The 24,919-nt window shown below is 46.3% G+C and overlaps 2 protein-coding genes across 7 annotated transcripts in view; one reads left to right on the forward strand and one right to left on the reverse strand.

Moving 5' to 3' along the window:
• Positions 1–16,170, forward strand: part of arhgap33 (Rho GTPase activating protein 33) — a 48,840-nt gene extending 32,670 nt beyond the window's left edge. For all 6 annotated transcript variants that reach the window (XM_042105948.1, XM_042105949.1, XM_042105953.1 and 3 more), the window contains 7 exons: positions 1,979–2,135; positions 6,859–6,998; positions 7,619–7,699; positions 8,335–9,113; positions 9,626–9,806; positions 10,298–10,656; positions 11,005–16,170. In XM_042105948.1, coding sequence (XP_041961882.1) covers positions 1,979–2,135; positions 6,859–6,998; positions 7,619–7,699; positions 8,335–9,113; positions 9,626–9,806; positions 10,298–10,656; positions 11,005–13,494 — 4,187 coding nt within the window. In that variant the 3' untranslated portion in view covers positions 13,495–16,170. The remainder of the gene's footprint in view (positions 1–1,978; positions 2,136–6,858; positions 6,999–7,618; positions 7,700–8,334; positions 9,114–9,625; positions 9,807–10,297; positions 10,657–11,004) is intronic.
• A 2,798-nt stretch (positions 16,171–18,968) lies between these two features.
• Positions 18,969–23,319, reverse strand: upk1a (uroplakin 1a). The gene is made up of 8 exons (XM_042107173.1): positions 23,142–23,319; positions 22,793–22,903; positions 22,284–22,484; positions 21,964–22,038; positions 21,758–21,865; positions 20,756–20,932; positions 20,050–20,133; positions 18,969–19,145 (listed from the first exon to the last, which is right to left on the reverse strand). The coding sequence occupies exons 2-8, from the start codon at positions 22,850–22,852 to the stop codon at positions 19,101–19,103; spliced, it is 750 nt and encodes a 249-aa protein (XP_041963107.1). The 5' UTR covers positions 22,853–22,903; positions 23,142–23,319; the 3' UTR covers positions 18,969–19,100.
• Between the last annotated feature and the right edge of the window lie 1,600 nt (positions 23,320–24,919).

The raw sequence follows: 24,919 nt of genomic DNA on the forward strand, positions 1-24,919 counted from the left end.
CTTTTTCCTACGTATTGGCCATGTTATTTGTGTAATATCCAGTGCACCAGTAAGGTTGAGTGGTCAGTGGTGTATCTCAGTGCTCTTGCCTCAACTGAGCAAAGTGTGTGTTTCCGTAGCAACGGGCAGGGCAGGGCGCAAGCCAGTGCCACAGCCCCGGAGGGCGCGTCTGGTGAGTCTGCAGGAGGCGCGGCGTGAGGCCCCACGCGGCCCCGGGCCTCCCACCATTCAGGAGTCCGACCCCGACCCCGACCCCCGACGCTCCTCCGTCTACTGACGGGGGTCCTCCTCCTGCACTGCTAGTTCCCATGGAGATGTCATTTCATTTGTCATTCTGGTCTTGGTTGCTTCTTTTGCCATGTTTTTTACACTGTTCCTCTTGTTGATCACTGTGCTCAATCACAGATGACCAGTGGATGTTTGGTCTACAGTGGTCATCCAGTCTCATTCACGCTCATTCACGGGGGCTTGCTGTTTGGCTGAAATTGTCAACTGACAGAAATAATCTGTGCAATACGCACACAGCTTTCTTTCAAATGAATCAGAGGTTATGAATTCTGCCTATGTTTAAACTTCAGGTTGTCTTAAGAACTGGATTTGTGTTTTTTTTTTTAAATATATTTTGGTAACACTTTACTTGACAGTATCGACATAAGAGTAACATGACAGTCATGAATGTGTCATAAACAAGTTAAAAGCATTTATGACATAACACTTCTGTTATTAAGTGACATTCGGTTTTTGTCATGGGTTAGGGTTAGGATTAGAGTTAGAATTAGAGTTAGGGTTAGGATTAGGGTTAGAGGCTAGGATTAGGGTTAGGGTTCATGTATCATGACGGTATGTTCATGACAGTATCGACATAAGAGTGACATGACACTGTCAAGTAAAGCGTTACCCATATTTTATTGAAAAGCTGGCATTTTAAGTGTAAGGAACTCCTTCATGTGATATGGCAATTTAATGAGCCAGCAAAATGTGAAATTTCTATTAAAAGTTGAAACACACGTTCAAAGCTCTGTGTAGATGTGTATGCATGTGTGTGTGACTGTTGTGTGTTCTGCTGTGTTTTGACTATTTGCTGTCTTTTAAGTGGATGAGATCGACCAATCAGGTAAAGACATCAGACATCTTATTTACCACTGTAGCTATGGTGTTGCCTCCGCTTATTAATCAAAACTAAAGCACTTTATCCTGAGCATTTCTGCAAAAAAGTGCTTCTTGTGTGCCTTTATCACTGAGGTTGATCAAGAGTGTGTAGAGCTCTACAAACGGTCAATCCATCGCTGCCCCCAGCCCAAAAGTGCTTCCTCCTTTGCTTTGTAGTACCAAGATGCTGTGACACGATCCTGGTACCGGCTTCCTGCGATCAGAACCGTGTGCTCTGCTCCCATTTCCCGATCATTTTGGTCCACTGTGCAAAGTGCTGGACCAGGCTTTTAATTCAGAAGTTGTCACAATGTGAAAGAGCCTTGAAGTAGGCGTGCGCTTGGCCTGAAGGACACCAAACAGGTCCACGTCTGTGCACAGTGTGTCGATTGAGTCGGAGCGTTGCTGTTCCATTGCTCTGAATTCTCTCGCAGCTCCTCTCCGCGCTTACCCTCCCTCAGGAGCCGTAGTGGCCTTGTCATCCCTGGCTGCAGGACACTGTGTTGTCATTCCCCTGATTATTCCCCAGCCCTGTGTGTGTTCCGTCTGCGCTGCCTCCACCACCATACTGTCTGTCCCGCAGTCTGCAGCCTTCTATTGTTCTATTGTTAAATACACTAATATTGTTATTCTCTCTTTTATTCCCTTCTTCCTACTTCTCCAATCATTTCACTCCTTTCTACCCTCCCTCCCTCCCTCTACTCCTTTCTACCCGCTATATCGGTTCGTTCTACCTGTCATCCATCCTCTACACCCTCACTCTCTCTGTCTGTCTCTCGGTGCCTCTTTCTGTCTGTCCCCACCACCTCCACTCCCTCATCCTCTGCAGGACGGCAGTCTCTGACCAGGCCGAAGTCGTTTGTGTCCACGCGGCTGCTGTCTCTGGAGGAGGCCCAGGCTCGCACACAGGCACCGCTGCTCCTGCAGGGGGCGCCGCTGCCCTTCCAGGGCCAGTTCCACACTGTTCTCGACCTCCCAGAGGAAAGGTGAGTGCGCCGGGCCCTGAAACCCACTCAGACCTGCTCGTCTCATTTTGGACGTCTTGCCCATGGCCTGTAGGTCATAGAGTTGAGTACAGTAATCATAGAGTCGATCGTATCACCTTTTATTGTAATTGTACAATGTAGCACATAAGGTGTAGACAACACAACAAGCAGTCAACTCATACATACTACACTGCACATGTAAGGCTACACACCCTTATTATTATGAGAATCCACATTTGTTTCTTCTCCCTGCTGTATCATGGCCTGGGAGCACTAAAGCCAGAATAAGTATTATTATTGGGGGCCAAGCAGCGAAGCTGCAGGGCAACCCATAGTGATTCTATGTTTTCTTCCCTATTATTGGGGGCCAAGCAGCGAAGCTGCGAAGGCACCCATTGTTTTTCTATCTTTTCTTATTATTATGCAACTTTCTTCCGCCATGGAAGTCAATGGCAGCCCATAGAACCGTCTGGTAAAAAGTTGTGAAATTTGGCACACTGATTAGGGACAGTCCCATGATTAATGTCACCAAGTTTCATGATGGCACCTCAAGCACTCTAGCGCCACCAACAGGCCAAATTTGGACGTGCGTTCACGCAAGTAACTTTTGACCCGTTTGTCCGATTGTCAAAAATGAGGTATCGTTGGAATCCTTGGACCAAGCCGAGTTCAACGCACCCTATGACGTCATTTTCCGCCATGATGGATTTTCCGCCATATTGGATTTTATCGAAAGTGAAACTAAAGTTTCACGCCTCACATAGTTTGTCCGATCGTCACCAAACTTGACACACATGATCTTCAGACCATGCCTCATTAATGCATTGTTTTTTGTCTTCGGAACTAAAACCGTTCGCGCGTAACAGCCAATCGAAGTTTGCGGCGAAGCCGCCAAACAGGAAGTGAGCTCATATCTCAGCAACCCATTCATCTGTCATAACCAAACTTAGTACATGTACTCAGGACCCAATCAGGGGGACGCTCAAGAAATCTGGTGACCTTTGACCTCTAGGGGGCGCTGTAATTAAGAAACATGCCTTTTGGCCTGTAGCTGCAGTTGTGTTTAGAATTAAAATGCACTAGTGGTGTTTTTTAATACTGTTGGAGGTCCTTAGGCCGACCCAAGCCAACTTGTGATGTCATCGTAATTGATTCGGCCGCCATATTGGATTTAATCAAAAACACGTACAAGTTTTCGCAGGTCACAAATTTCATCTGTTCTTCACCAAAATTGGTAGAGACCATCTTCAGACCATGCCTGATGAGTGCATTGCTTTCTGGAACAATTGACAGAAGCATTGACCTGTACCAGCCAATCGAAATTTGCGGCGAAGCCGCCAAACAGGAAGTGATTTCATATCTCAGCAACGCTTTCATGTATCAAAACCAAATTTAGTACATGTACCTCAGACCCCATCGGGAGGACGCTCAAGAAATTTGGTGACATTTGACCTCTAGGGGGCACCGTAATTGACAAAAATGCATTTTGGCCAGTAGTTGCTGATGCGCATTATTTTGCAATGGAAGTCAATGGCAGCCCATAGAACCGTCTGGTAAAAAGTTATAAAATTTTGCACACTAATTGGGGACAGTCCAATAATTCATTTCACCAAGTTTCATGCCGGCACCTCAAGCGCTCTAGCGCCACCAACAGGCCAAAGTTGGACTTGTGTTTACGGACGTAACTTTTGACCTGTTGACCCGAATGGCAAAATGAGGTATCATTGGAATCCTTGGGCCAAGCCGAGTTCAACACACCCTATGACGTCAATTGTTGACCTCTGTGTTTAAATCACAGCAAGTGTGATCATATCTCAGTCAATCTTTTATTTTTGATGTGAAACTGATGACAGCGAGTTCCATCCAGTTAATTCTAATGCGTGCGTGCAAGGGTGGGGCGGGGTGGGATGGGCAGGGGCGGTTGCGGCGGTGGGCTGGCTGGGGGAGGGGGCGGCGACACTCAGCCCTGGTTCAGCCCCACAAAATCAGTTATGTTTTGATGTGAAACTTGACCTTGTAACTCAGCCAATCTTGGGTTGCATGGCATGGAACTTGCTGTGACTGCTTAAGGCTATATGTCTGATGCAACAACATTGACTTACATGACAAATCTGGCCTGCTGATCTCTCTGCTTGGCCCCCTCATTGCTGCTTGCAGCTATATTTATTATTATTACGCTTCCGCCATGGGAGTCTATGGCAGCCCATAGAACCGTCTGGTAAAAAGTTGTGAAATTTGGCACACCGATTGGGGACAGGCCAATAATTAACTGCACCAAGTTTCATGCTGGCACCTCCAGCGCTCTAGCGCCACCAACAGGCCAAAGTTGGACGTGCGTTCACGCACGTAACTTTTGACCTGTTGATCCGATTTTGAAAAATGAGGTACCGTTGGAATCCTTGGACCAAGCCGAGTTCAACGCACCCTATGACGTCATTTTCCGCCATGATGGATTTTCCGCCATATTGGATTTTAGTGAAAGTGAAACTAATTTTTCACAGGTCACAAATTTTGTCCGATCGTCACCAAACTTGACACACATGATCTTCAGACCATGCCTCATTAATGCATTGTTTTTTGTCTTCGGAACTAAAACCGTTCGCGCGTAACAGCCAATCGAAGTTTGCGGCGAAGCCGCCAAACAGGAAGTGAGCTCATATCTCAGCAACCCATTCATCTGTCATAACCAAACTTTGTACATGTACTCAGGACCCAATCAGGGGGACGCTCAAGAAATCTGGTGACCTTTGACCTCTAGGGGGCGCTGTAATTAAGAAACATGCCTTTTGGCCTGTAGCTGCAGTTGTGTTTAGAATTAAAATGCACTAGTGGTGTCTGTTAATACTGTTGGAGGTCCTTCGGCCGACCCAAGCCAACTTGTGATGTCATCGTAATTGATTCGGCCGCCATATTGGATTTAATCAAAAACACGTACAAGTTTTCGCAGGTCACAAATTTCATCTGTTCTTCACCAAAATTGGTAGAGACCATCTTCAGACCATGCCTGATGAGTGCATTGCTTTCTGGAACAATTGACAGAAGCATTGACCTGTACCAGCCAATCGAAATTTGTGGCGAAGCCGCCAAACAGGAAGTGATTTCATATCTCAGCAAAGCTTTCATGTATCAAAACCAAATTTAGTACATGTACCTCAGACCCCATCGCGAGGACGCTCAAGAAATTTGGTGATATTTGACCTCTAGGGGGCACCGTAATTGACAAAAATGCATTTTGGCCAGTAGCTGCTGATGCGCATTATTTTGCAATGGAAGTCAATGGCAGCCCATAGAACCGTCTGGTAAAAAGTTATACAATTTTGCACACTAATTGGGGACAGTCCAATAATTCATTTCACCAAGTTTCATGCCGGCACCTCAAGCGCTCTAGCGCCACCAACAGGCCAAAGTTGGACTTGTGTTTACGGACGTAACTTTTGACCTGTTGACCCGAATGGCAAAATGAGGTATCATTGGATTTCTTGGGCCAAGCCGAGTTCAACACACCCTATGACGTCAATTGTTGACCTCTATGTTTAAATCACAGCAAGTGTGATCATATCTCAGTCAATCTTTTATTTTTGATGTGAAACTGATGACAGCGAGTTCCATCCAGTTAATTCTAATGCGTGCGTGCAAGGGTGGGGCGGGGTGGGACGGGCAGGGGCGGTTGCGGCGGTGGGCTGGCTGGGTGAGGGGGCGGCGACACTCAGCCCTGGTTCAGCCCCACAAAATCAGTTATTTTTTGATGTGAAACTTGACCTTGTAACTCAGCCAATCTTGGGTTGTTTGACATGGAACTTGTTGTGACTGCTTAATGCTATATGCCTGATGCCACGGCATTGAGTTGCATGGCAAATCTGGACTTCTGGACTGCTGAACTGCCTGCTTGGCCCCCTCATTGCTGCTTGCAGCTATATTTATTATTATTATTACATTACATTTAGCAGACACTTCTTGACCAAAGTGACTTACATATGTCAGCTATATTACAAGGGATCACATTGTCCCCAGAGCAACTTGGGGTTAAGTGCCTTGCTCAAGGGCTCAACGGTGGAAGCTGGGAATTGAACCGACTACTTTCAGGCTACTGCACGCTAGCCCAGCTCCTTAACCACTACACTACCACCGCCCCATGTATTTATAGTATAGTATAAGTATAGTATATTTGATCCCGTGAGGGAAATTTGGTCTCTGCATTTATCCCAATCCGTGAATTAGTGGAACACACAAATGAATACTGTGCTGAAAGGTGAGGGCGTGTAGTTGAGAAGTGAAGTGCTCTTGTGGTGAATTGAAACACAGCTAAAGAAACCCTCTGGCCCTTCCTAAGCCCGGGCTTGTTTGTTTATAGTTGGGTTCCCATGCTTTGGGTGAGACCTGGTTAGGGAGCCCCACCTGCACCTGGCGTCAGTCGCCACCCCGACACACCTGATTAAACTCTTAATCTGATGCGTGTAGTGTACAGATGAAAGACAAATGCGGTATTCCTGGCTTCAAATTAGCCAAATGGCATCTTCTGATTTTTTTGTGTGTATTTTGTTACTTGTTAAGTATTTGAAAAAAAAAAGATTTGGAAAAAGATTTTAAACGTATTTAACAGAATTTTGGCTGTGCATTGGTTGTATAATAGGAGCCACACAATCACTATAAATCACAATAAACATAAAGGTTATTTCTCCCCCGGCCCTACTCCCACGCCCACTCCACCCCACCCCACCCCCAGGAGGAAGAGGAGGATGAAGGTGCGCAAGGCGTCTGGAGGAAGCTGGAAGACATTCTTTGCCATTGGGAAACCAGCAGGGTCAGGACGACGCAAGCCCATGAGGATCAGCTCCCTGTTCCAGCCGGCCACCTCTCACGCAGGTACGAACATGTCCTTCATCTCAGGGTCAGTTTCCACTACAGGCGTCAAGTGTCACTCGACAAAATATGACGTAAAAGAGACAAAATGGGTTTTTGAAAACCTACACCTCCATCTTTTAGTAACAATTGTTTTTTGTCGAGCGACACTTGTCGCCTGAACTATAAATTCTCCTTTATTCTTCTCTCACAGCAGCAACACTGGACAATGCTCTTCATAGAAAGACAACGTAGTCAGTTCATTACCAATCATTTCTTCAAAAGATTGTTTCCTCATCCTTTAACACTGATTTACTCTATTTAAATTCAAGTTTTGTCACAGTCAAGTTTAGGACACAGCACTGTTTTAGAAGTTTCAATTCTTCTTTTGTCACAAACAAGCATCTAATTCTTTTCACTGCAAGGACAGTTCACAACATACACACATTTCTCAGTGTGTTCTGTATGGTGAGCGTTGACCAGTCACACACTGTCCAGTCACACACTGTCCAGTCAGACACTTCAGTTTGAGCGCTAGTTGGTCAGAGGCTGCACTCTGTAGAGCTAGAGTCATGTTTGGTTTATTACACAAGCTGTGACTGTCTCTGTCTATCTGTCTGACTGACTGCTGCTCTCTTTCCCAGGGTGCCGTGTGGATAGCGTCACGCTGCGTTCGGCCAAGAGTGAGGAGTCTCTGTCGTCCCAGCACAGTGGAGCAGGAGCAGGTAGGAACAGTGTGATGGCTGTATGATGGCTTGCAGGCTAATACTGTGGAGCAGGTATGATGGCTGTATGATGGCTTGCAGGCTAATACTGTGAAGCAGGTATGATGGCTGTATGATGGCTTGCAGGCTTATGATGGCTGTACACCAACAGCCTCTGATAGTAGCACAGGACTGACTTGCATTGTGGGCAAGTTAAACCTACTTCTTACCCACCTTAATCTCATAGAAGACCAGTCTTTCAGTCAGTGAGGGGCAGAGGGGTTGAAGTGATGGTGTTGGAGATTTTCCACACTTGGCTGCCCCCTTGTGGTTCTCTTTCCTTTCATCCTCTCTCCTTCTCTGTCCCTCCTCTCTCCCACGATATCTTTCCTTCTTCCCCTGCTGGCCTCTACTGGAAGTTTTGTCAAATGTAGATTTGAAGAATCTTACTTTCTTACAATTATTTGTTTTATTTATGTAATTCTATTTGTTTGTTCTTATTTCTGATTTTATATTGTTTTATTATACCTTTTTTTTTACCATGATGCAGCCATAGATGCTGATATGGTGTTAAACTGAACTACTAGTGTTTCCCTGCCGCTGCCTGATCACCAACTGACGCTGTGCCCCCCCCCCCCATCTCCTTCCTGGTGCAGGTCCAGGCAAGCTGCAGCGTCTGCGTCGCCCCCGCTCCAGCAGCGACGGCCTCTCTCTGGCCGCCTCCGTGGACCCCCAGCTGGTCCCCCAGCGGCCCCCCTCCCGTCTGCCCAGCAGCCGCTCCTACGACAGCCTGCTGCCCGAGGAGCGCCGTCGCGCCGCCGCCGAGGAGGAGGATGAGGCGGAGGAGGACGACGAAGACGAGGAGGAGGACGAGGAGGAGGGCGTCTACATGATGGCCGACTTCTCCCAGGACCCGGCCGCCTCCTGGATGGCCGAGGACGTCATCGACTTCAGCCCGACCTTCCTGGAGGACGGTGGGCCGGTGGGGTTGGGCGGCGGTGCCGCAGCACCGGTCCCCGGGGGCAGGGAGTCCCCTCCGGCCGCCACACCCCCGCCCTACCGCTGCCTCAGCCACCAGAGCCATGCCCACGCCGGCAGCCAGCGCTCCATCACCGAGGACCCGGACTCGGTGCTCAACCAATCAGAGGCCGGCCCGCGCAGGAGCCTGATCCTGGCCGCCACGGCCCCTCAGACGCAGGTGTACTGCCAGCACCGGCCCTCCGCCACAGGCCCTGCCTCTGGGCCCGCAGAGTCCAGCGGGAGCCCCTCCCACAGCCACACCCCCTCCGCTGCTGCAGGCTCCGCCCCCCCGGCCCAAGCCCCTCAGGAGAGGCGCTCGTTCACGCGGAAGATGGTGCACGCTCTCTCGCCCAAAGTCCCCAAATCGCCCCCACTGGACATTTCCGACCCCATCGCCATCAGCGTGCCAGCTAAGGTGAGGGTCAGGGTTATATTTTACACTTCATTACCTTGTGGTACCATAACATTTATTTCACAAGAAGTATAATGTATCAATTTCAGGTTACTAAAGCAACAGTAAAGAGGAGATCCGCTAAATCCGCTAGATCAGCTAAATATCTAAACACATCTAAACAATATCAGTCGCCCAGCTAGCACTGATAATGATAAGCAGTTGGGCGAGTTGACAAATGTCGTACTGTGAAAAGAAAAATTGTCTTACATTTCTGCAGGGTATTCTGGCCTGGAACATAGTCGTTCTTAACATCACTCTATTGTCAAGATTAATTCCATTGAGAGGGCTAAAAGTAGTTGGGACTGCTAAAATTAGTCTACAAAACCATACAATAGAACAATATAATGTGGATACCGATTGTTGCATAGTGTTGGATCAAGGAGCATTAATTTCTGAATGTTTAAGGATGGTAACAACTCCGACAGACCTACGCCTCTGCTAGCGTGTATTAACTACAGGTATCTACCCCGCAGGTCCTGGAGATGATTGGCGGCCGGGCTGGCGAGCTGCAGCCCGTGGCTCAGGGAGGCGGGCCCTCCCAGCCCCCCCAGATGATCTCCATGCTGCTGCGGTCATGTGACTTCCAGCTGACGGAGAGCTGCCAGCAGGAGATCAGCAGCAAGCTGGGCCCCGAGGCCAAGACCAAGGGCCCCAGTGAGTGCTGCAGGACAGGAACCCAAAATAGAACCCCCCCCCCCCCCCCCCAGTTTAACAGTACCTAGTACCGGCTTACACAGAACACCCAGTTTAACAGTGGCCTAGTACCGGCTCACGCAGAACAACCAGTTTAACAGTGGCCTAGTACCGGCTCACGCAGAGCCCCAGTTTAACAGTGGCCTAGTACCGGCTCACGCAGAGCCCCAGTTTAACAGTGGCCTAGTACCGGCTCACACAGATCAGATTAAGATCCGTTTTAGAAATGGGTTGAGTGCTTGAGAAATTGCAGCATGGAAACAACAATTTGGCACATAAGATGTGTGTATTTGAGATGAATGCTTGAGTGCATGATATAAGGGCATGAAACATGTTAATTACAATTGACAAGGCTATCAGTTTAGTTGAGGTTTAGAGCATCTAATGATTTTTATTTTTTAAATATGAACTAATCCCAAAAGTAACCTGTCGTCTATTCCGTCTTCCCTTAGGCATCATGGGACCCACTGGCGTGCCTTTGCCCGCTCAGCAGCCCCCTCCCCCCCCACCCAAAAACCCTGCACGCCTCATGGCTCTCGCTCTGGCCGAGAGCGCCAACAAAGCCCTGCGCCAGGGCGCTTCACCCCCCTACCGCCCCCCGCAGGCCAAAGCGCCCTCCGACACCGCTGACCTGCGCTTCCAAAGGTCACTGTCGGCAGACGCGAGCGAGCTGCACTCCTCCGACCCTAACCAGCTGTACTCGACTGTGAGGCCCCTGTCCGTGTGGATGGCCGAGGCCAACGACACGGCTGCAGCGGAGCCCACAGACAGGCCTGGGCAGGAGCAGGAACCGAGGTCTCCCCCGGGACAGGTGTGTGTGTGTGTGTGTGTGTGTGTGTGCGTGTGCGTATGTACGTGCGTGCGTGCGTGCATCAGAAAGAGGGAAAGGATATGGTGTTCGCTTCCTTTTCCTACGTTGTTAAATGGTTCACTAAATTAAAATTAAAAATCACTCAATTCACCAATTCTTAATTCCAGAAATGCTAATTGTTATCTTTGATGACTATTGACCGGCTAAAAAGCCATCATGAAAAGTAAATAAAGGAAGAGGTATTTGAAGGATGTGAAATATTGTGAACTTGGCTGTTTGTGTCTAACGGTGTCATCCCTTTTATTGCCCAGCTAATGTCTGTGTGTCGTGTCGTCTTTTGTTTAACAGGACACAGGGACCCTCTCGTCCACTACCTCGGTGTCGGACTCGGGGGCGTCCAACTCGGAGCTGTCTGCTGGGAGCTCGTCTGGAGATGGAGACCAGACCCCCAGCCCCATCTACAAGAACCAGCAGCTCTCGCCCTCAGCCCAGGCTGGCCCTTCCTCCTCCAAACACAGCCCTTCCGCCTCCTCCGACGCCCCCCCTCAGAGGAAGCCCCCGGCGTACTCCCGCCAGTTCTCTGCCCCACACCTCCAGCAGCCGCAGAGGTCACCTGGGGGGCTCTCCAAGCCCACCGCTCAGCCTCCCAACCCACCACACTCCCAGCTCCTGCACTCGCGCTCCGAGAGCTCCCCTCTGGCCCAGGTCCGTGCCTTCCAGCCCACTCGCCCCAAAGTGCCCCCCAAGCCCCTGGACCTGGCCCCGCAGCGGGCGCCGCTCTCCAGGGCTGACCGGCAGGACTACTCCCGGCGCTCCTTGGACGCGGGCCGCGTCCGCCGCATGATGAGCCAGCCGCAGGGCAACCCGTCGGGCCTGTCCCGGGCCTATTCCGAACGGGTCGCCGGCACCTCTGACCTGCTGGCCCGCTACCACGCGGCCAGAGCGGCCGGGCTGCCCTTGCCGCCTCCTCCACCGCTGCAGCAGCAGCAGCAGCAGCAGCCGCCCCCTCCTGCCTACATCCGCCCGGTGCCGTCCTCCTCCGAGGACCCAGGCGTGGTGGAGAACTTCTATTACGAGATCGCGGCCCCCGAGCACCCGCAGGCTCCCCCGAGCTACGCTCGCCACAGCTACATGAACATGCGGCTGGACGTGGAGGGGAACTACCGGCCGGCGCCCAACGACCCAGCACTGAACCAGAGGACAGTGTCTAGAGGACACCACCACCACCACCACCACCACCCTCAGGCCCCCAGCGGCGGCGGTCCCGGCGGACGGGCACCACAGCTGTGGTCAGCGGAAGCCACCCGGGCGTGGGCCGCAGCGCACTCCCACTCCTACTCCTTCTCCCACGGGCACTCGCACCAGCAGCAGCAGCGGTCTGCTCTGGACGGGCATGGCCCGCGACCGCAGCGGCAGGCCTCGTCCTCGGTGCGGCTCCCTCGCAACGAGCTGCACCCCATCCCCCTCAGCCCCGCGGCCGCCGGGATCCCCCTGTCCGTGCACCAGCGCAACTCCCAGCGCTCCCAGGCGTCGGGCGACCTCGCCGCCTCCCAGCTGCACCCGTACTTCGAGAACGGCAAGGTGTGCTACCGCTACGTGGAGACCCCGAAAACGGAGGAGCCGCCGGCCGCCTTGGCCTCTTCTCAGCACGGCGTGGCCAAAGCGCTCCACCCGCAGACGACTCAGCCCTCCCCCACGCAGACTCCCAAACCACCCCCCTCCAAGGAGCACGCTCAGTCCCAGCCAGAGCCTGTTTACGTCAACTTCCCTTTCGCCACTCCCCAGAATGCCGCAGCTGGCACCAAGGGCTGGTTGACCACCGACTTAGACGGCGACGCCTCTCAGGTGTCCGAACCTCTGGCCCCTCCTCCCGAGCCCCCGCCAGAGGAGGAGCAGGAGTCGCCACACCACGCCCCTCAGCAGGATGGCCCCTCCCACAACGTGGACAGTCCCTGCCACAGCGGCTTGGCACTGGACTCCCGCTCACTGGACATTCCACAGTCCGCCTCGTCGGAATTGGCGGCTGCCTCCCACTTCCGGAGCCGCTCGGATCCGCAGAATTCCAGCGGCGAGAAAAGCCAGGGTCCGAGTCAGTGCCTGAGCGGGAAGGAGATCGCCTCTCTGCTGATCGAGAAACTGGCGGAAGAGGAGAGCGAAGCGGGCGCTTGCACGGTCGCGTCGTCCTCGACCTCGTCCTCTCCGCGTGTCGAGCACCCGCCCAACCCGTATGCCGGTCAGCAGCAGGCCCAGCTGCAGCATCAGCAGCCTCCTCCGGCCTACAACGTCTACACTCCGGCGCCGACCCGCCATAGCTCGCTCCGGGATCCGTCAGCGGCCTTCCACCGCCAGGACCCCTTGCGCAGGTCCTCCGGGGGTCAGTACCGGCAGGCCTTCGACGTCATGCCATCTGGCGACCAGGTCCTGAAGTACTACCGCAGTCAGGACTTCATGCCCGGCTCCCAGGGTGAGGCCCTGACCGCTAACCCCTACCCCCCACGGACTCACTATCCAGACGCGGCCTACCAACACCGCGGCCCCCAGGAGCTGCGCCCTCCATACCCGGGCTCCCCACACGCTGCCACGCCGCCCTCCGCAGCCTTCTCCAACCTGGCCCTGGGCACTCCACGAGGGTACGCCAACCAACCCGGGGGCTTCCAGTACAGCCAGTATCCGGTCCAGCCCAGTCCGCAGTACCCCCCGCGGCGGGATGTGGTGCTGGACCCGTCGCTCCGACCCCCTCCGACCTATCGCAACCAGAGGGGACTGGCCAGACAAGGCAGCCTGCCGGGACCCAATTGGACCATCCACACCGAGGGCCAAACCAGGAGCTACTGCTGAAGAGCAGTGAGGCTCACAAAAGCACACAAGCCACCAGGGGCCACAAGGGGGCACCAGAGGCCCATGGCAGGAGCTTCTGTTCTTCATCAAGACAAGAGCGAGACGGGTGTCCCAGTGGTAAAGGGAGCAGCTTTAGACAACGCATCTATGCCTACAGCACTACAGGGACTTGTCAGTGTTTGATTGTTTCAGGACTTGAGGATGTTAAGAAAGGCATTACGCACATATCCACCGAGTTGTGACATCTCACAAGATCGACAGCGATGACCTCCATCAGGAGGAGCCGGCATCATTTCATGAGGGTCCCCGTCCGTCCGTCCAGTCTCACCCTGTGACACCCACCCCCTCGCGCCTCTTTAATGTCCGATACCCCACACCCCACACTACCCTCCTGACCCCTCTCACTTGATCGGACCAATGAGAATGCAGATATGGCATGAACGATGAGGACAGATCAAAGAAAAGAACCGTTAAGTGGCTTAGATTTGAAAACATTCCAGAACAGACTGTGCTTGCCCAACAGGGGGCGTAGGAGAGGCGTGTAGCTGCTATGCTTTTTAGTGGAGTATCAGGTATTCCTGCACACCTAGGTTTTGTTGACTATATTTTTCAGGTGTAGGTGTCATTGGTTTTCGGTTAGCCTACTGTATCTCTCGCACACAATAGCACAGTGGAAATTGTACAGGGAAGTAAGTTTAGTATTTTATTTTCCTCGAGAAAACTGAAAAAATATTCTTTCAAAAGCTGCTGGTAATTTTAATGGACTTTCAAGGCTTTTTTAAACTATTTCTCCATGTGAATATTCGGCTTTGACATGTTTTCGGTAGTTTTGAGTTTTGTTAATTGCTTTTTACATTTTTAATTTATTTTGAGTTTTTCCATTGTGAAGTCATGTAATATAGTTTTCTTCTTCTTTTTTTTTTTTTGGAAGAATGTGAATAAGTAGAATTAGTTTGTCTTCGTCCCTGAACAGTGTGGGAGTGTATGCACGCATTACTAGGCGTGTGTGTGTGTGTGTGTGTGTGTCTCCTAACAGCTTTATCTGCCTCGGTAAGCTACAAAAAGCACATTGTTAGGAAAAACACTGCCTTGTGTTAAAGAAGGTGATCAGTCTAAGGAGCACTCATGTTCCCCTCATGGTTCAACCAGTGTGTGTGTGTGTGTATGTGGGAGTGTGTGGGTGTTTGGGAAATGTTTCCTGATGTCGTGATCTAACTATACTCATCCTTCAAGGATGTTTTTCTTCTCTTGAACAGCCCCTGATAATAATCCGTTTTACAATCCAGTACGATCCCCAATGCATTGTGGTCTGTAATCAGCATGAATGTTTATCGATCGATGGATAGTAATTTTTTTTTATTCTTTACAATTCAATTGGAGTACAGTGTTTCTCCTTGGTCTGTGCATGAGAGTGAAAGTGGAGGATCTTATTTTTATTCTTCAATGGTACTGGTAAGAAGGTATGTTTTTTTTAAAGTAGCTTATAGCTACTTTCATCCAAACAAACCACTTGATCTCTATATGTAAGTGGTAAATAACAAGCAAGAAATGCCTGATGAATGAATGAGCGTCATAGAGGGACCCTGTCCAATTAATAATACTTATGAAGTACTGAAGTCCAGAGTCAGACATGGCACATGCATATTGTGCTTTCTTCCTTATTTATTGCTGTTTCCATCCATCACAACAGGTTAATTAATTGGTCTAAGAGATGAGCATTGCCAGCATAGACATATTTGAACAGTTAGTCATTTCTGCCCAGTGCTTAGCACTTCTACCCTACCCATAATATCCCTGTCATTTAGTTCCCCTCGAACAGCACTGGAAAATGAAGGGGCTGCATTGCAGTTTTGTTTGGGCGCAGGAAAATAAATGCTAAGGATGAGAGAAGGAAATGGATAAAATTTGTATCGGGTGTTATTGAATGATGGCTAGATGTGGTAGCTTTTTTTTTTTTACCACCCAGCAAGTCATTCAGTGCTTTTGGTGCCTTTCTGGTGGAACAATCAGTAATCTGGAAACTGAACCGTAAAAAAAAAACAGTTGTTGAGGCGTGGCTGTTATCTCATCTACAGCCTGTGAAAACACAAATGGATGAGAGCAGCTATATCTGGTCCCAGCACCAGAGAGCCCATGCCCTCGACTCCAGCACAACTGTTGTCTCTGAGAATACCTGTAGACGGAAGACAACGTTGCACACTTTTTTTGTACAATGTAACTAAACACCCCCCCAGTGGTCTTTGACTTGGGCTATTTGCTGTGATGGTCTGAAAGGTATACGGTAGAGCATGTATGGTATCTTAACATATTGTCGTGGTACAAAGTGAGCCTTGGTGTGTGTGTGTGTGTGTGTGAGACAGAGAGAAAGAGAGAGACTGCTTCCTCTTTTGGACTCATATCTATGCAGTGAACAGTGAAGTACATTGAAAAGTTCTTTCAAGTTAGAAACATCCTCCTTTAAAATGGCTATACTACCTGTGTGTGTGTGTGTGTGAACGAGAGAGAATGTGTTTCTGTTGGTGTGTATGTGTTGGTACATGAATGCACTGTAACCTGAACTTTCAGTCCAATGTTCTCCCTTCAGCCTTATAGCACTTTGCAAAAAGGCAGTTCATCTTATTTTGTAATATTTTCCAATGTGTGAATAAAAAGTTGATGGACACATCAATGACACAACCTTGTCATTGTTCCTTTTATTTTTTTATTTTCAATCTACTGCTTACCTGTTAACTATGACCTGACATAAAATGTATAGTTCAGTTTGTGTTGTATGATGAAATCGACAGTTTACCACCTGAAATCCTGTTCTTCTATTCTTAGTAGACGTGCTGCAGCAAATCCCTCTATCCCATAATGCGGACACTTAACTTTTTCCTCCATTGTTTGCTGTAATTTGAGTGGATGGAATTTTATTCGACACCCAACCGATACCAAGTCGTTTAACCTGTTTATCCAGTTCCAGCTGCCTGATCAGTGTACACCCAAAAGAAGTGGCACATGAAAACAAACATCATCCTGGTTTTCCACAAGTCAGGACACCGTTCCCGTGGTGTGTCCGCTTGTCACAAGCAAGGTGTGTTGTAATGGTGCTGGGTGCGTCACAGGAAACGAAGACTAATTACGGCATTCAAGTCATGAAACATGTCAAGATATTTTCAGAGATGTAATTTACGAAACATGCTTTTATTCATACAAATATATTAACTCATTTAATAATGGAGTTGAGTTGTTAAAAATATTTTTTTATTTTTTATTTAAACCTTTACTTTACCAGGAAGGTCCCATTGAGACACAGTGTCTCTTCTGCCAGGGAGTCCTGGTCAAGATGGCAGCAATTATTTAAATTTGAAAGACAAAGAAAATACGACATGGGTACAGAGCATATTGTTGCAATATTGTTGAAATTGAGAACAAAATGTAGTGATGTACACTATGCAAGATATTCACCTTTATGAAGCCAATTTGATGGTAAACAAACTTACTTAAATAGACGAATCATTCACCTAGCATAGCTATACAGCATAGACGTAGCGATTGGCTACCGAGAAAACCAGCCATGCAACTTCAAGACTGGCGGCCCGACAAATCTCGCGAGAATCGTGAAACATTACCTTGTCAGTAGATATAGCTCTTTGGAAATAGTTTTTGCCTGTTGTTAATCCTTCACCGCCACAAGAAAAGCATTTTCATTGTGTACAGGGGGGATAAGTCACGAGAAGTTTGCTATTTACAACAGCAGAGTAAAATATAACTAGAAAAGCATTTCCTGAAGGAAATACAGTGCATGAAAATGCAAAAGTAGCATGTTAACTATGCTAACCATGTGACTTAGCTAACCTAGCTAATCATTTTTAGTAGTTATGCTAACTATATTAACTAGCATGCTAACTATGCTAACCATGTGACTTAGTTAACTTAGCTAATCATTTTTAGTAGTTATGCTAACATGCTAGCATGCTAATTATGTTAACCATGTTACTTAGCTAATCATTTTTAGTAGTTATGCTAACTATACTAACTAGCATGCTAACTATGCTAACCATGTGACTTAGCTAACTTAGCTAATCATTTTTAGTAGTTATTCTAACATGCTAGCATGCTAACTATGCTAACCATGTTACTTAGCTAATCATTTTTAGCAGTTTTGCTAACTATGTTAACTAGTATGTTAACTGAAGGAAATATAGTGCATGAAAATGCAAAAGTAGCATGCTAACTATGTTAACCATGTTACTTAGCTAATCATTTTTAGCACTTATGCTAACTAGCATGCTAACTATGCTAACCATGTTACTTAGCTAACTTAGCTAATCATTTTTAGCAGTTTTGTTAAAAATGCTAACTAGCATGCTAACTATGCTAGCATGCTAACCATGTTACTTAGCTAACTTAGCTAATCATTTTTAGCAGTTTTGTTAAAAATGCTAACAATGTTAGCAATGCTAACATGTTAACTATGCTAACTAGCTACAGTGGGGAGGAGTCATAGTTGATGATAAGTAACAGTTACAATGGCTGAACAGTTAAAAAGTTCAGTAGTTTAAAGGGTTAAATTGTTTAACAGTGAAATATTGTAGTGAGGACTTTTATTTTGAAACAGTTTTTGGCAGAGGAAGCAGTTGAACAGGATGTGTAGTCTTAATAGGGCCAGTTTGTATGCTTAAAGCCTGAGACTGGCAGTTGATCCAGGTGGCCTGAACACCTGCCATAGGATTCTAATTGCTTAACGGCCGTATTGTGATGTCATAATCATAATGTTAAGTCAATGGGGAAATTTTGATTAGTTTTTAATTAATAGTTTAAAAAGTATAAAAGTTACAAAGATGAAAAATACAAAGCCCACATGTCCTAAGTAAGACCTACGCAACATGGTTTGAATGAAGTTTCTACGTTAAACGGTTTAAGCTGCATTAACTGCGTTAGAAGAAGAAGAAGAAGAAGCCTTGGAATAATGGTACAGTGCATTTTCATGCACTGTAATAAGAAGCCTAGGAAGAACAGTACAGTGCATTTTCATGCACTGTAAAAAGCCTTGGAATAACAGTACAGTGCATTTTCATGCACTGTAATTAATAATAAAATGCCTTGGAATAACGGTACAGTGCATTCTCATGCACTGTAATAATAAAATGCCTTGGAATAACAGTACAGTGCATTTTCATGCACTGTAATAAGAAATTTTGGAAGAACAGTATAGTGCATTTTCATGCACTATAATAAGAAGCCTAGGAAGAACAGTACAGTGCATTTTCATGCACTGTAATAAGAAGCCTAGGAAGAACAGTACAGTGCATTTTCATGCACTGTAAATATATTGCGACTCTGAGGGAGCTCTACAGTCGCCAAAAAATACCTAAACCTGCATGGTGTACCTTTAAATAGAACAGAATGAATTGAAATTATAACAGATAAAGCAAATCTGAAATCAAGGTATTCAAACATTGTTGGCATCTGGCAAGTTGGTTCTTTTTTTGTTTTTCAAAAGAAATGTAAAATACAAATACCATAACAAGAGATATACAGATGAAGATATGTGTTCCTTGCGTAGTATGCCGGTATATAGAAACCATCTGATGTGCTGTGGTTGCAGAAGAAATCCCTCTTCTTCAAATCTTTAGATAGTACCCCATGGTCAGCAGCATTAACCAGAACTAAAATGGACAACAGTCGGTTATAGTTTGAAATTCTATTCTATGTTCGAATTATAGGAATGTCACCCAATACAGCAAAGTATCATTTCAGAATAATAGTTAGGGAAAAAACATGAAAATTCATCATTCAGTTTTGACATGCAAAGATATGATTTGATTAACAGTGGTGATGCCATAGTTATTTTTTCTCAGGATACTCCTTCTTCCCTAACTGAAATTTCTACACATGATATATATCGTAAAACCACCAATTACCAACCCTTTCGTTTGAAAAATTCTAAAACAACAATGTTTTTTAATACTTTAAAATAACATTTGATAAATGAACCTTACATTTTTCAGTAGCCATTCAGTGAACAAAATCTGGTTTTGTTCTTACCGGGGCATTTACTGCCTGAAATATCCAATTTTGTTTACCACGCTCTGAGGTTAGTGCTGGGCTGGTGGGTGCCTATTTCCAACCTTTCTCACGGCACATCAACGGTTAGACCGTGAATTCTCGTCGCAAATCAAAATTCCACTGTAGCTCCAAGCGGTTTTGTACACGCAGCATTATAACACTGTTTACAGCTCTTCGAGTCAAAGGTAAAATGTAATTTTTGGTACATAGCTAATTCAGATACACTTATGGTGTGGGTGCTTGCGTTTCTTTAGAAATCCGTTGTCTTGGTTTGTATAGAAATTAATATTAAGTGACACATACACGTAAGAGGTTGGAAATACAGGACGGTTGGTAATAGGTGACGTTCCTAACCTTCCTAACGATCACCTTTACTGTATGAGCAAAGTTCCTAATGTAAATGTAAAACTTTACCTAGCATCTCTACTCATGTTTTTAGATTAAAACGGATCTGATATTTTTTCGTATGGAAAGTGTGACAATTAACAAGTCAAGAAAACTCACCATGAACATGAGGACCGAGAAGCCGTACCAGCTCACAGCCCAGGTGTACCGACTAAACACCGACTCAATGTGATCAAAACAGCCCTGGGGAATAAACGGTCCTTTCATTTACTTCAGTAATCAACAGGAAACATTGCTCCTACTCCTAACACGGCCACCACACTAATAAAGCACAGACCAGCAGAAACATATTGGAAATAGTAGGGATGACTGTCTCAGAAGATATTTACAGATTGGTTCATTAAGCTGAGACACAACATGATGACATTTCAATGGCTGATAATAGAGCCGCTGTATCAATGACAATACAGTCAGGTAGCTTGAATGTTCCAAGAACACATCCTCTCCTGGGATTCACATCAAATGTGTTGACCTGTATGAATTAGCAATAATAACTTATAATAACTAATTGTCTTATTTATTGAAACTACATGTGTGCCAAAGGAAGACCTGTTCTGTTGCACTGTGATCTACCTAATGTGACTCACTGTTATCTGCCTGTGTAAAATGTGACGCACTGTGATCTGCCTGTGAAAAATGTGACGCACTGTAATTTGCCTGTGTGAAATGTGACTCACTGTGATCTACCTGTGTAAAATGTGACTCACTGTGATCTGCCTGTGTGAAATGTGACGCACTGTGATTTACCTGTGTAAAATGTGACTCACTGTGATCTGCCTGTGTAAAATGTGATGCCGTAACCCACCTTGGTGAAGAGGGTGCTGGCCAGCCCTGCCTTGCAGCCCTCCACGTCTGCCACCTCAAAACTGCTGAGTCTCTTGCAGCACTGCTGGGGCCATGGGTACGTCGTGCCGTATGTCATCCTAAATGTGGAATTATAATCTATCCAATCCTGTGGACGGTCTGCTCCACAGCATTCAACCTGAAGATGGGGAAGACGTAAGACAATGTTTAGAGTTCATCTTCACCTGTGTTGCAGTATTTAAACAAGCAGAAGGAACATTTCAGACAGCCATCATCATGCTCTCATATAAATATTATTATCATTATTAGTAATGGCTTTGTAGATGCATTCAGCTTAACTGCTGAAGTGGTCCAGCTGAGGTTGCAAGAATGTGTTTATCACAGCATATGTACAGTGTTCTCCAACAACAGATCTGTTGCGTATTTCTCAGGAAAGAAGAATTTTCAGTACTGACGTAAGAAGTTTCATTGTTAGGTACCTAGCTGTAAGAAAAAGCAGAGTGCAGGGTGCACCCATCCAACAAATTTGGCAGGTGCTAGATCAAAACTTAACTGAAGGTAAAAATTTTAAAAAAGGATCTGCACACTGTATTAGATGTTCCCAGAAACTTTCAAGAAACAACGTAACTGTACCTAGCTCTAACAATCATTTAATAATGGTCACTGAAGACTTGACATATGACCTGGGGTCCTTCACTGCAGTGCATTCAGTTAACTAATTTCTCCTGACGAGTTGAGATTGCCCTGATTCCATGTTTCCCACACACCACTATGGTAAACCGGTTCTTTTACTGGCACCCAACAACTAGGCAAGCTGTGTCAAGTCAGCACAGAAAAAGACACATGGTGCTGTAGCAGCTTGGAGTGGTGAGGGTGGATGTGGGTGTGGACATGACATCCATGACAAGTCACATCAAAATCAAGAGGTTTCGGTCAACAAGTAAAATGTAAAAACCTTATCTATTCAAGAGGCCCTGGATCGTCAAGTGACGTGACCGCTCACCTCACGCATCATCCTGTTCCAGGTCACTGTGATCTGTTGTCCTGCAAAACTGTCATCAGCGTAATATTTCAGCATCTGTTTCTTCACTAGGTTGCTGTTGCCCACCAGCTAGGATCAAATGGAAGAAATGAAAACATCAAATGAGGTGGCCTGATGATACAGTACATCTACTTCTAAAGGCTCTAGATATCAAAACAGATACTCACATAGTCTCTGTGGGTTGCTGCTGTGATGCAGGATGCACATTCAAAGATGAAGATTATAAACATCAATATCAGGTACTGTCAGACAAAGAAAATTCATCACTGAGGTTATTTGAAAGATGGTTACACAATTGACATAAAGTGTATCAGCCCTAATTTGAATGGGCAAAGTGCAAAGTCTTGCAGACTGCTTGTTGACAGACTGTTCTTGCTCTTTGTCTGTCCTTTAAATTAGGGTCCTGTGTGTTCTTTCCCTAGCACTGAAGAGGAGCATAGTCTAACACACGCTACATATCTCATTCATCTCCATTATATGGTCTTACCAGCAGGACGAGTAGACGGCTGTTCTTCACTACGGCCAAGATGCCAAAGACAGTAGTGCAGAAGAAAGCGAAGCCCGTGAAAATTGCTATCCAAGCTCCGGCAAAAATATCGTCCTTTCCAGAGACCCCTGATATGGGATACAACTCATATCCATCCACTGCCACCCAAATGGCCAGGGCAAAAAGAGCCAGGCTTGCTGCCTGTTGGGGGAAATACCATTGATTAATAACAGCAACTCAGAGTAATTGTTGAGGTAAGCTTTAGAAATTACAAAAAATACAATTTTATAAATATAGTTATGCATACCTTTACAAAAACTATGCGTTACACTAGAGTATTGAACTTTACTGGGGGTTTTTTTCATGCAGAAATACAATATTTTTGACAGGAAAACTCTATTGTAGGCCTTTTGCATTGTACTTCAGAAAAACAGCTGGAACTGCCGTTTTTGTACCTTTACTTTTGTAAGGGTAGGAGAAACGTCAAGATGTCATGCAGGGAAACTTACTGCCCCAAACGTATTTAGAAGAATGAGAAAGATCATGAAACAAGTTCCTCCATCCGCCATGGTGATAATGTGTGAACCTCAACTGCTCCTGCTGTCTATGGACAAAGTAGGCTAAAGGCAAGGACATTATTTGATATAGCATTAGCATACTCAATACTGTCAAAAATGCAGACCCACGCCAGTAACCTTAGGTCACCATGTTAGAAACAACAACCCGGTCTAACAGATCCCAACTGTTCGTAATATTTGCCAGAACTATGAGCGAATGTCGCAAAACAAGAGTTTAGTCTGTTCACTATAATCCCCACAAGTTAAGAAAGTGATAAACGAAATTTAACAAAGTCCTTACCTGCTCACACAACTCCCCGGGACCGCACCTGTCGCTCCCGTTACACTCACTTCTTGCAGGGACTTGCTCCAGTGAAGTGAAGCTGTGGTGACGTCAGTGTCCCCATCCTTTCAGTCAGAGGGGAAAAAAGAATATCGACAAAAGTATGCATAGTGGCCTTTTTTTAACAACAAGTTGTCAAATGAATAGTACATTTAAATAGCTTAGCCATTGATTGTTGTGATGATCTACTTTTAAAAAATCTGAAAGAAGAAACAGTCCTTAAGCTAATGAAGCCGTCAATTTGGATCTTCATGACAACCACACTGCAGTCTGATATTAATCATGGAACCAGTAGCGTGCGGTGACCATACATTTTGGGTAGGCAGAAAGTCTGACTTTTTTTAATAGCCTATCATTTTGGGCTACATTAAAATTACATATTTTACAGGACTTTGCGGTATGCTTAAATCACGTCACAGTCAGAATTGTAGATCAGTAACCCATCAGTTAAGTTTGCACCATTCTCATCACGTTAAACCAGCGAAGCATGGGTAAACAAAACTATTTTTTTTGTGTGTTCTGTCTGGTCTGCTAACTATCTAATATTTTAAGTAGTTGGGTTTTATAACTGCAACTCAAGACATTTGGGTGTTATGGATAATTGTCTGACCACTCGCTGTAGAAACTAGGCTATATTGATAGCTCATTCTGAATGCAGCAGCCTATGCCATACCTTTGAACACCGTTGCCTTCTGGTTTTTGCGCTGTCAAAAGATGCTATTAAATCCACTAGAAGCTAGCTACTAAACCAAGGAAGACACCAGGGTTAGCTAACGTATCTTCTAATTTCAACCTCTCAAATAGTTTTTTTAAACAGAAACTCAACACGGTTAACAGGTGCAACACTACTCGCCATTTCTGCATCTTGAAATGAAACGATAGGCCTAATTTATAACTGGCGGAATAATTTGAGTAGGCTAGTTCTAGAATATGACCATGGGGCAGACTACTTTACGACCATACAGGCGTCTTTTAGCGCGGATTGCAATCCTTATTGAAGCCGCCAGGGTTATGCGATAATTTATTGAGGAATGCGATCGTCGAGGTGCCCTGCCCCAACATTGCATGACAGATTAAACTCAACGAGAATCGCCACCATCATCCAAAAGTTGATGTCAATAGACCAAAAATAGTTGGAAAGCCTACAGAAACTATAGATAATTAATGTGACAATCACATTATTAAAAGTAGACTTGGAGCAATGATTTACTGAGGAATTATTTTTTGTGGTGGATGCTTCAGTTAGTTCGCTGCCCCACCTGCCCATATGGACCGCACGCTCCTGCATGGAACACACATTAGTTTGCGAGTGTGGTGCCAATATGTACGCTAGACCTAGGAATAAGTAGCCCTATGATTAGACGCTCTTTTTCATGGAGCTGTATATTGGGGCCATACGGCATATAGTCTAATCATGACATCTGCTGGACGGTTTTGGTTTTGTTGAAAATGGCATGTAATAGGTCTGCGTTATAACCAGGCTAATGTAGGCTAATATTGTTTAGTAGCCTACTCAGGTTTGGAACTGAGACAAGCACTATCATTTTATTTCATTTTCTGTTGGCCTATGAATATGAGATGTGTAACCCTATGTGTCTAACAATATTCTAGAAATACTGATGTTGGCTTAAATGCTTTTACACCTCAGGAATGATTTCTTGGTACTTACTCAGACTGCTGTTGGGTTAACACTGATGTTGACACTGGTGACTCACTTGGCAAACACACCTGATCCT

The sequence above is a fragment of the Alosa sapidissima genome, chromosome 10 (genome assembly GCF_018492685.1).
Source record: "Alosa sapidissima isolate fAloSap1 chromosome 10, fAloSap1.pri, whole genome shotgun sequence".
NCBI lineage: Eukaryota > Metazoa > Chordata > Actinopteri > Clupeiformes > Clupeidae > Alosa > Alosa sapidissima.

Bases quoted from the DNA above. Each gene is read 5' to 3' on its own strand.
- upk1a (XM_042107173.1), bottom strand. From the start codon at position 22,852: ATGGCGGATGGAGGAACTTGTTTCATGATCTTTCTCATTCTTCTAAAT. The intron at 21,866-21,963 runs GTGAGTATCTGT...ATTTGATCCTAG, and splicing joins CAGCAACCCACAGAGACTAT to CTGGTGGGCAACAGCAACCT. The intron at 19,146-20,049 runs GTGAGTTTTCTT...TGTCCATTTTAG, and splicing joins TCTCGGTCCTCATGTTCATG to TTCTGGTTAATGCTGCTGAC.